Below are 11,153 nucleotides of genomic sequence, written 5' to 3'. Positions count from 1 at the left end.
TCCTAGTGCTAGCTGCAGTTTCCATACACTATAAACAGTATAAGTAGTGGACGCAGCATGTAGATGATCGAAGTGACACTTCTGCCTTCTTTCTAATGGCAAGGAGTGGGCGACTGCACTGGTTAGTCATTGATGCTTATTCCATTTTGATTTTTAAAAAACATTTTGGCTTAAGAGTTTATTATCGCTAGTTTCAAGTCTCCAGTTTGAATAAAACCTTGCAACTGTATACTGTATTAAAAGGATTGTTTCACTAGTGGCTCGAGGGGGAGCAGCAAAACGCGCATGCACCGCCTACTGTGCCGGAAATAAAGAAGACGAAGAAGAATTGGTTACACTCGACGCAGTGTTACTGTTGACAACACCGGGCAGGCGATTTCAGTCGGGTAACTTTTTACCGTTACTTTAGATATTATAGACATGGGTGTTGTATTGAAGCGATGTTGTAATGAAATGTCACTGTTTGTCTGTCTTTTCTCAGTTGACTCGTTGTCATGGAGCGATGCTTTAGGTAGGAAGAGAACAGGAAAGCGCTTAACTAAGCTACTAGCTTCTCCGGTTATCTATGCTTCAGTTAGCTTGTTGTGTTGCCTACTAAATGGTTCAAATTCATACATCCTTTTAAAACAAGGGGCTTATGAGGGGGGGAATTTAGTAGGTTGACACGACACAGTTAAAGCTCGCTGACAATGTTATTTAAGTTGTTTGGCTAGTACCACTGCTTGTCTTGTAAGCTACAGAACATATTAAATAATATGTGACTGTGTCTGTGTATCTGTGACTGTTCTTAATCAGTGTAAGCCACGTTGGTACGGGGAGAGTTTGGTTGTAACATAAACACAATTAGGACGGGGAGAGTTTGGTTGTAACAAACACAATTAGTAGCGTTTATTGTAGCTAAACTGTAAGTATTATGTCCATCACTTTCAAATTTTGAAGTGTTCAGTGAAGTTGGCATGTATGCCGAATTGAAGGGCGGATTTGGTTAAGCAAACTAATGAGTCATTAGCTGCTGTTGGAGACATTAAATACCCTCCTGTAAGCAAGAAAATATTTATTTGGAAAATTTAGCGTTGAAGTTGGCCCATTTCAAGTGCAGCCAAATACATGAAGCATCAAGCCTTGCAGTAAATAGATCACATGTTCTCCTGCTTTGATTGCATGCAATGCTAGTTTCATTTCGAGCTTGAGGAAGTATCTCCAGGTTGAAGACAGTAAGTTACTTCAACTTCTGGCTGTCACTCCTGGAGTAAGAACCATTGATTATTTTTATTTTGCATGTCATTTTGAGTGCATCCGTCTGTGTATGTTTCTAAAGCCCACTCTGTTTCTTGCCTTCTTCCATTTACTTACAAGTGTGTTTATGTTTGTCCTTTCTGAAGTGTCAGCAGGGATGATTCAGCTCCTTGCTCCCCACCTCCTCCAGCATCTCCTCCACACATCCTCCCTTCTCCTCGTCATCCCCCTCCCGTTCCTCCCTCCTCTCCCCCGTCAGCCCTGACTCCCCCTCCCCGACAAGGAAGGCTGAGCTTTGCCGGAGCCATGGTGGACGTCAGTAAGTGGCCCCTGTTCTCTCTGCTAAGCAACGAGGAGCTGGCCACGATTCGACAGGCCTGTGTCTTTGGAATCTATGCAAATGAGGCCATCTACATCACACATGCCAATGAGGTGAGTGCGAGGCACCAGCAGTGTATTCTGCCTCTTTTGATATCTGAGGTTTCTCCAAGAAGTTGTTGATGCAGCTTTTCCTGTGATCGGTTCATGCATTAGAAAAAAATAGCCAAGTATGTTAAGTCAATTGTATTGTGTTCTTGCATTTCTCTGAACCTTTTCTGTGCTTTTGTTCTAAGTAGCGTGTGTCTGTTTTGTTATTTCCTAGGTTTTTGTGTTTGGGTGTAACAGCAGTAGCTGCCTCGGTACAGGAGACAGTCTGAGCACCATTGTGCCAAAGAAACTGGACTTCCTGCGGGGGAAGAAAGTAGTCAGCTTGAGCTACGGCAGCGGACCACACGTCCTATTAGCTACTGACGGTTTGTACTTATGCTAGCTCTTTGAATAATTTAGTCTGCAAAGCATCTGCTCATAGCATGTGTATCTGCTGCTCTCCCCTTTAACCCTGTCAATACAAGTGTTCCTGTCTCTCGAAATGGACTAATGGCTGCAGCGTCAACCACTCAGTCTGTTTTTTGCCACTGACAGGCTCAGATTGCTATTTAAACTGTGACAACATTAAAGACAGGATCCCTCCAGAGATGCTTTTTTGAAACCAGAGACAGCCGTTACATCCCTCTCTTGAAAGCCACCAGACTCCATTGGAAAAAACAGTAATTTTACCTCACAGAACACAAGAGTTACTTGTCAACTGCCGCCTCTTTAAGTTACTTTTTAGTGTTATTGTGTACAGCAGAAATATTTCTCTTCGATCCAAACTCATCCTTCAATAAAAACATTCGCATAATAGTCACAGCAGCAGTAGACCAGCAGCCCCCATGTTCTTAAAGTTAAATTATTGTTTTTGTCAATGGAGTCTGGTGACTTTACAGAGAGCGATGTAACAGCTGTTTGTGGTTAAAAAAGGATCTTACCTGTAGCCACCCTATGTCTATTATGATGCATTGGTATTAAACTTATTGGATATGTTGGCAATTTTCATGATGAAACCTCTGATGTGAATTTACAGTCACTTCTCCTAAGCAACATGGCTCTATAGTTTTGATCTTCTCCTGTATTAACTTTCAGTCTGGTAAAGTCTGGATTCCTAATCTTCTGAGTCTTCCGATCTTTGACCCATCTTTGTGATTAATCTTTGTGCTGATTCCTTGCAGATGGACAGCTGTTTGCGTGGGGACACAACGGCTACAGCCAGCTGGGAAACGGGAACACCAACCAGGGACTGTCCCCGGTGCTGGTCACCGCTAACCTGCAGAACAAGAAAGTGAAAGAAGTGTCGTGTGGATCGCATCACTCCATGGCTCTCACTCACGATGGAGAGGTAGCTGCTGATCTGAATCTGAATCATTCATGAGACTTTAACACCTTTTAGGGGAGATGGCAGTTAAAACAAATAATTACAGCAGTTGCATGGGAAAATGTATTATTCTGAAAGCAAAATATTGTAGAATCTTAGTTGCAAGACTTGATTTAATGCATAATTTTCCATATAATTTAATTACAAAGAGAAAAACAGAAGATTAAAGCGGAAACAGCCCATTAGCAGACACTAGTATTCCATGTTGACAGCCTCAGCGTAAACACCTTCCACTCCACTAGTTTCAGGTTAAGCTGCTTACTCTTAAACCATATGCACTAAAGCTAATTAGGCTGTGTGTGTCTTTGGGTGTGGGTGTGTGTCTGTGGGTAACAGGAAAAGCTGTTGCTGTGTTCAATGGTCCAAACTGCACATTTAACAGTGCTGTGTAAACACTGTTGGTGTGCATTTAGTAATTACACAACGTCTGCCTCCGCTTGTTGGCAGCTTAACGTTAGATCTGTCTGTAAAGGAGTTGTTTGATATTTTGGGTTGCTTACTGAGAGCTAAATGAGAGGACGGATACACAACTGCAGCTAGCAGCTGGTTAGCTTAGCATAGCACAAATGAAAGAGGCTTGTATCACAACAGATTTAATGTTTAAGGCTCTCTAATTAGCATTCTTGCACTAGGACGGCCAAAAATTAAGCTAGCAAGTAACGTTTTAAAGTCCAACTTGTTGTTTCTACACTTTTGTACAAATGAAACAAACCAGATGTACAGTGTTATTAGTGCACCAGGAGGTGCTTGTTGGTGGATTTAGCACCTTTAAGGACAGAGCCAGGCTACTGTTTTTCCTGTTTAATGCTAAGCTCAGACAGGCTTATTTTCAAATGGCAATAAAAACATGACATTAGAATTGTAGAGCCCTACAGCTTCATCATCTTAACCACCTGCCTTTGTGTTCCCCAGGTCTTTGCGTGGGGTTACAATAACTGTGGCCAGATCGGCTCAGGCAACACAGCCAACCAGCCGTACCCCAGGAAAGTGACCAGCTCCCTGCAGGGCAAGACCACAGTGGGCATCACGTGTGGACAGACGTCCTCCATGGCTCTGATCGACAACGGAGAGGTGAGGATGCATTGATGCTAATGATGCCAGTCATCCCATCTAAAATGCATACAGTGACTACAATTGTTCTATGCCTTTGTAGGTTTTTGGCTGGGGCTATAATGGTAATGGACAGCTGGGTATTGGTAACAATGGAAACCAGCTGCAGCCTTGCCGCCTCACTACACTCCAAGGGCTTTGTATTTCACAGGTAAGAAAAAAACGATGTTAAAGATTTGTCAGGCTGTGAGATGGGCTGCAACATAGTCATGTGGGGCAAATGCGGTAGATAAAAGTAGGTCCTCTAAAAATCCTCCTTTTTTCTCACTGACAGGCTCAGATTGTTATTCTAAGTGTCTGACAACATTACAGAAAGGATCCCTACGGAGACAGACCTTTTTGTTACAGAGAATGATGCTATTTTTAACCAGAAACAGCTGTTACATCGCTTGCTTCAAAGCCCACCAGACTCCATTAGGAAAAACAGTAATTTTACCCGACTGTACAGTGGAGATGCTGTTTACCACTACCTGAACCGGTTAGTTTATTTGTGTTATTATGTGACTCTAATGTGTTAAACAGATTAAACCAACACATTATTTGTCAAGCACACATCATAAAAGACTAACCAATCGATCAGCTGCGGACAAGCAACTTTAGTGTCCTGTGAACTAAAATCAGTGATTTTGTCAATGGAGTCTGGTGACTTTAATGACGGATATATAACAGCTGTTTCTGGCTTTAAAAAAAGCATCATCCTCTTTAACAAAAATGTTTTCCTCTGTAGGGATCCTTTCTGTAATGTTGTCAGACACTTAGAATAACAATCTGAGCTTGTCAGTGGAAACAACAAGAACTTTTAGTGGCCACATGAGAGGATTATGTTGCAGCCATTACAGGTTGGTTGATTTTTCCCTCATTTAATTGTCCCTGTGCATGACTCACTCATGACTCAAGTCTTCCCTGTTTTTCCAGATCGTATCAGGCTACGGACACTGCCTGGCACAAACAGACGAGGGGCTGCTGTACACCTGGGGAGCCAACACCTACGGTCAGCTGGGAACCGGCAACAAGAGCAACCAGCTCAGCCCTGTGCAAATCATGCCTGACAAAGAGAGGTATGGGAGAGTGCTCGAAGCTGGTTTCTAGATCAGTATTGTATGTTACAGGGAGAAAGACAGGCGAGTTTCTTCCCATCCTGTTGAGACATAAACTTCCTGTTTCCTGTCCTCATTTCCTCCTTCTGTACATTTCCTCCTGCTGCTGGTCTTAAGTAGTAAAAAAGAACAAATCCTGCTACTCTTAGCTTGTTGTTGTGGCTATGATACACAGATGTGATTGGTTACATATTTAAGTATGAAAACATTTGTTAATACATCTCTCATTTGACAGGATCGTAGAAGTCGCAGCATGCCACTCAACACATACCTCAGCAGCCAAGACTCAAAGCGGGCAGGTACAAATCCAATGCATCTTCTCTACAATGATTTGTTTTGTACGGAGCCCTTCTGGTGACATCTGAGGAATAATGATAATAAATATAAAAAATAATAAAATATAACATTTAAACTAAAAGTATGAGCTGCTGTGAATAAGAATTGCAGCCGCAGTCTGCAGTCCATCTCGAGCTCCTATTCCCACAGCATATTGTGTTCATGATAATCGGTGCTTTTAGTGGCCGCAATCCATTCTTAATGAATTCTGAGTAACAGCAGCTCATACAGATTTCAGAACACTTCAGCAGACAACAAACTTCACACCGCAAGTTCTCACAGAGCGTATGACATCATGATGCTGACATCGATGCACACTCAATGCACGCCAAGCGGCAACCTCTGGTGTTGAAAAATGTGAGATGCAAAAAACTGCAGTTCCTCGAGCGTCCACTTGAGGCTCCAGAAAACAAGAAATAACATTATACCAGATGGGAACATGCCAATTTTTACAGCAGAAATAAACATCTTTACAGCCTGCTATAAAAAATGTTTTATCTAATTTTATTGTTCAGTATAACTGTACGGGGGGTGAATTTCTTTATAACACCTTTTTTAATTATATTAAAGTGTAACTGCACCCACAGGTCTGACCATAACTCCATCGAATGCACGATTTTGAAAAATGCTCAAAGTGGGCCAGGGGCTCAGAGGGGGGTGGGCGTGTCTGGCAGCTCAGTGACGTCCCCTCCCCTGGCCAGAGAAAAATGGAGAGCGACACAGAGTCACAAGGCACATGTGGCACAGAGGGCTCTTTTGAGGTGTCCCCAGAAGAGCACTTTAGTGTGGTGGAGGCTCCCGCCGCCACTAATGCCTGAAGCCGGAGCTTTCAGTGCCGAGGCAACATGCACATGCAACTGCGAGTGCATTGACAGGCGTTAACGTTCCTTTTTTTTAAATAAATTTCATGATGTAATTTTGTCTCCAACGGTCGTGTCTACGTCACCATCGGCTGACAAGGTCCAGGGCTGATTTAAAACAGTAGATGGCGTGTTTGAGCCAACACATGAAATGCAGATTTTTATACATTTAATAAGAATTGTCAACATTAACCCCGGCACAAAAACATACTCAATCATTTTGCCTTATACTTTGTCAAGAAGGAAGAAGAAGGATTTTTCTTGCATCACTTAAAGTACACACATCTTGTTTATAGAGTTTCTTTTCAAGGAAGCACAAACAAACAGTCGTAAGAAAGATAATCCTAAATCATAAGGTCCCCCTGCATGAATTTATTTCTTCCTTAAAAAGGCCGGATTATTACCTTTCACCTGCCGTCTATGCCTCTGCACTGATTAATATGTTTGTAACTGGGATGCTAGTAACAGTGTTTATCCTGCAGGTGTACATGTGGGGTCAGTGTCGAGGTCAATTGCTCGTCACTCCGCACCTCACACACTTCACCAACACTGACGACGTCTTCGCCTGCTTCGCCACGCCCTCCGTCATGTGGAGGCTCACATCAATGGGTCTGTAAACACTATACGAGAATATTTACTGTCATATTTATCTGAACAAAAGAATAAATGGTGGTTTCTGTATTCTGAATCATCCAGAGCACGATGACTTCCTGACTGTTGCCGAGGCTCTGAGGAAAGAGTTCGACAGTCCGGAAACGGCTGACCTCAAATTCAGCGTGGACGGGAAATGCATTCACGTTCACAAAGCTGTGCTGAAGATCAGGTACGTGTTCACATAAGATATTATATTATAAAAAGTATCTAAATTATTGATAACGTTTGGTGTTACCGTTGTTTTATGAGCATCATTGTTGTGTTTCGAGTAGGTGTGAGCATTTCCGCTCCATGTTTCGCTCCCAGTGGACGGAGGATCAGCAGGACGTCATCGAGATCGGACAGTTCTCGTACCCCGTCTACAGATCCTTCCTGCAGTTTCTCTACACCGACACTGTTGACCTTCCACCTGAGGACGCCATCGGTTAGCACACTTACAGATTTTATGTCCTATGATTTAGATGCTTATGGAGATGTATTTACACTTCCTCTGTGTCTTCTCTGCAGGCCTGTTGGACTTGGCCACCTCTTACTGTGAAAACCGCCTGAAACGTCTGTGTCAGCAGATCATCAAGAGAGGAATCACCGTCGAGAATGCCTTCACCCTGCTGTCTGCTGCCATACGATATGACGCAGAGGTACAATACGCACACATAGACTGTGTGATGTTAGGTTTGGAAAGTTGCCTTGCCATCTAGTTTTATAAGAGTCAGAAATAACCATATTTGGATGAAAGGGTGGAGCGGAAGAGGAGCGAGGCATTAGCTGAGATATTTAAAGTTAAATAGTCGAGGGCTGGAGCTAGGTAGGGTGGGTGCAGAAAGTTGTTCCTGCAAATTAGTGCTAACAGATGAATGTAATACTAGAATTTCCTTCACTAAAACTTGCAAAATGGGATATTAACATGGGGCTCTATTGGAGCAAGCCTCAAGTGGCCTTTCAAGGAACTGCAGTTTTATGCAATTCTGCTCTGGCTTCATTTTTCAGCTACTACTTTTACACACTTGTCTTTACACCACGATGTCATAACACTAAAATTCTGGTTTAGTGGTTATAATGGTTTATCCTGTTTACTTTACAATAACAGCCAACTCTGAATTTACAGCAATTGAGGGGCTGCTTGAAGGGGCCGTATCTTTAGAATGGATATTCTCATATATTGCATTGCTGAAATCGACCAATCGTCATTCACGGTCGTTCACCTCAGGCTGCCTTCTTGCACGAGATTGTAGTCAAGTCGTTGTCAAGATTTCAGCTTACCATTCCAATACCTCCTGCCGATTCTGGCTCGTACATATAAGGAAGAATAATTGATCCTAGAGCAGCCATGTTTTCCACAACTTTGAAGTGACAGTGCAGTCAGATCGCACAAGTGGGGGAGGGGCTAAGCAGTCGGTTCGTTTCAGGAGGAAGGAGAGGCTTTGTAATTAAATTAAAATATGTTTACCAACTTGATTCAAAAACACGTTAGAATAATAGAGAATTGATTGTAAAGCGATTGACAGGACAAGCTAATGTCTTGTGCATTTAGTTTGTATAATATCAATAGAACAATACATTAATTCAGTCAGCAAATTATCCTCAAAGTTAGTGTGGCGTTGTATACTCTGGATCATGTCAATTCTTCTCTTATATGTTGTATTTTCTCAGCCTTTCTCTCATTATTTGTCTTTCTCTAGGACCTGGAAGTGTTCTGTTTCAGGTTTTGTGTGAACCACCTGACTCAGGTGACGCAGACCGGAGCTTTCTGGCAGGTGGACGGAGCGATGCTCAAGGATTTCATCAGCCGAGCGAGCCGCTGCGGAGCCTTCAAGAACTGAGTGGTACCCTCACTTTCCTACAATTTATAAACTCTAATCTGACCAAGGGGGACTTGCACTCTGGGTGTGTCACCGCTCCACAAGTAGCCGTTCAACATTCCTAAGAGGAGATTCCTTTTTTTTGACATATGGAGTGATATTTACAGAGACACATCTCGTCACATATGTAGCATCACTCACAAGATGGACTGGAAGTTAAGCTGCGTATTTCATGGATCTGCAGAAGTCAGCACTTGGGGCGATTTCTGTGGAGTCGCTCGACAAAGCCCTGGCGCCTTTTTCTGTCGCACTGCATCTTACTCATAACGTTCTTGATGGATACTTGAATTTTTGTTTGTTTTCTCGTCCTGCAAAGTCTTCCTTTACTTTCAGGAAAAGATGCAGTCTTTGTTTGGACAGTGAAAGAGATGCGCTTAAATGGGGGAATCACACTGGCCAGGAAAGTAATACCACTATACTGAAACTCTTTGTATGTGTTAAACCTTTCAATTTAAAAGGGAATTCTGCTGTTTTTAAACCTGGGAACTATTTTAAACAACTTCAGGGTCTAAATGACTAATGGGTACAAAAGTTGTGGAATTGCGCCAGTAGGTTAGATCAGCTGGCAGCCACAAGACCGACTGTAATGTCTACAAAGTAATCTTTCAGGGCAATTGACTTCAGCATTACAGAAAAGATCCCTGCAGAGATAGACCTTTTTGTCACAGAGGAACCACGAACAGCCACTTCAAAGCCACCAGACTCCATTGACAAAAACAGCAATTTTACCTCACAGAACGTGGAAGTTGCTGCCTCAATCGGTTCTTTTGTGTGTGTTATTATTCAACCCTGGTGTTTTGAAGTGTTAGCTCTTATCTAACACCACACTTCAAAACAAACAAGTGTAGCGATTGAGGCAGCCTGGGACCATGTTCTGCTCGGTTAAATCAAGGTTTTTCTCAATGGAGTCTGGTGGCTTAAAAGCGAGCGATGACACAGCTGTTTGTGGCAAAAAAATAGGGCCCAGGTTTCAAATTTCCAGAATTCCCTTTTGAGCTGACAAAATAAGATAAGTCCGGATCCTACTAGGGGTTATTATAGGTCACTTTGTCGGCTGGTATTGTGTACATTTTGTAGGCTCAGAAACATTGTGGGATGTATTATAATGTCCTTTTTATACTTTATCTGCCTGATTTAAACCTGTGTTACGTGGCACTTTAAGAAACTACATTTACTTCTTCTCACTGTTAAACAGCAGTAGAGCAATAGGTCAAATACTATTTAATGCTGTGGTGGTGTGGGAGAGATCACTAGAAAACAAAGATATGTTGCACTATTATTGTTACAAAGGAAATGGTAAACATTTGAGGCACTGTTACATTACTAGCAGCTTTTATTCTTCCTTGCAAGTGTAAAAATATACAAAATGTATCTAAGATGGGTGGTGAGTTACATGTTACAGACAGGACCTTTAACAACTGATTCAATACGACTGTTTTCATCTGTAATTGCAGCTAAAAAAATGTGCAGCAAACTTGGTAAGTTGTCTGTTTTCTGCAGTTTATTTTCTAAATGCAGTAAAAATGTAAAGCACTAAGACACTGCAAGCTAAATGTAATCTGAAAAATGCTCTGCAGAATACATTTAAATGTTTTGTTATCAACTTGTTTGCTTAAGTTTATGATGACCAAAAACTGCCTGCAGGTCTGAGTTCTTACTTCCTCTTTAAGAGTTATATTGTCCAGCTCAGTTGGCTGCACTGACATCAGTTTCTGTTTCTAGTTGCACTCAGATGCTTGAAATAACCATTTTACTTGTGTTTATTATGAAAGCACAGTTTCATTCAGGTTAGAAAGCAGTTCTAAGTTAAAGCTTTAGCAGAACAATGAGCCAGTTTACAGTTTTTCTGGAGTTTTTTTATGAAAAGCTACCTAGAAAACATAAGATTGTTTTGCTATGTGTATTAAGATAAAATATATATTTTTATTGTGCTTTGCTAAGCTTTTATTTACTAAGAACAAGTCTTTAAAACTGCAGTTAATATGTTTAAAATTCAGCTTATAGCATAAATGTTTACTATGAGGTGGCAGCAATACAATGTTTGGATTTTATGACTGCGTTTTTGCTGTTACATGTTATTTTGCTTTGTTTTTTATACATAGTTATGGGTTGACATATTTCTGGAAAGCAATAAATAACTGAAAACTCTTTGTTTAAATATGATGCATACTTTACCCTAAAGTAGTCACGTTTATATATGCATATTCCT

The 11,153-nt window shown here is 41.6% G+C and overlaps 1 protein-coding gene across 1 annotated transcript; it reads left to right on the top strand.

The window, feature by feature from the left end:
- Positions 1-343: 343 nt before the first annotated feature.
- Positions 344-11,067, top strand: rcbtb1 (regulator of chromosome condensation (RCC1) and BTB (POZ) domain containing protein 1). The gene is made up of 13 exons (XM_069675238.1): positions 344-386; positions 1,383-1,668; positions 1,880-2,030; positions 2,826-2,992; positions 3,941-4,099; positions 4,182-4,289; positions 5,054-5,196; positions 5,471-5,534; positions 6,914-7,040; positions 7,128-7,254; positions 7,358-7,509; positions 7,593-7,723; positions 8,765-11,067. Exons 2-13 carry the CDS (start codon positions 1,543-1,545, stop codon positions 8,903-8,905), a joined length of 1,596 nt encoding a protein of 531 aa, XP_069531339.1. The 5' UTR covers positions 344-386; positions 1,383-1,542; the 3' UTR covers positions 8,906-11,067.
- The last annotated feature ends 86 nt before the right edge of the window (positions 11,068-11,153 follow it).

This window comes from Semicossyphus pulcher, unplaced genomic scaffold (genome assembly GCF_022749685.1).
Source record: "Semicossyphus pulcher isolate SPU_LCO1_2020_fin unplaced genomic scaffold, fSemPul1.0.p SCAF_24, whole genome shotgun sequence".
Taxonomy (NCBI): domain Eukaryota; kingdom Metazoa; phylum Chordata; class Actinopteri; order Labriformes; family Labridae; genus Semicossyphus; species Semicossyphus pulcher.
Note: the sequence above shows the minus strand (reverse complement) of the source record. Positions and strands in the feature narration are given on the sequence as shown.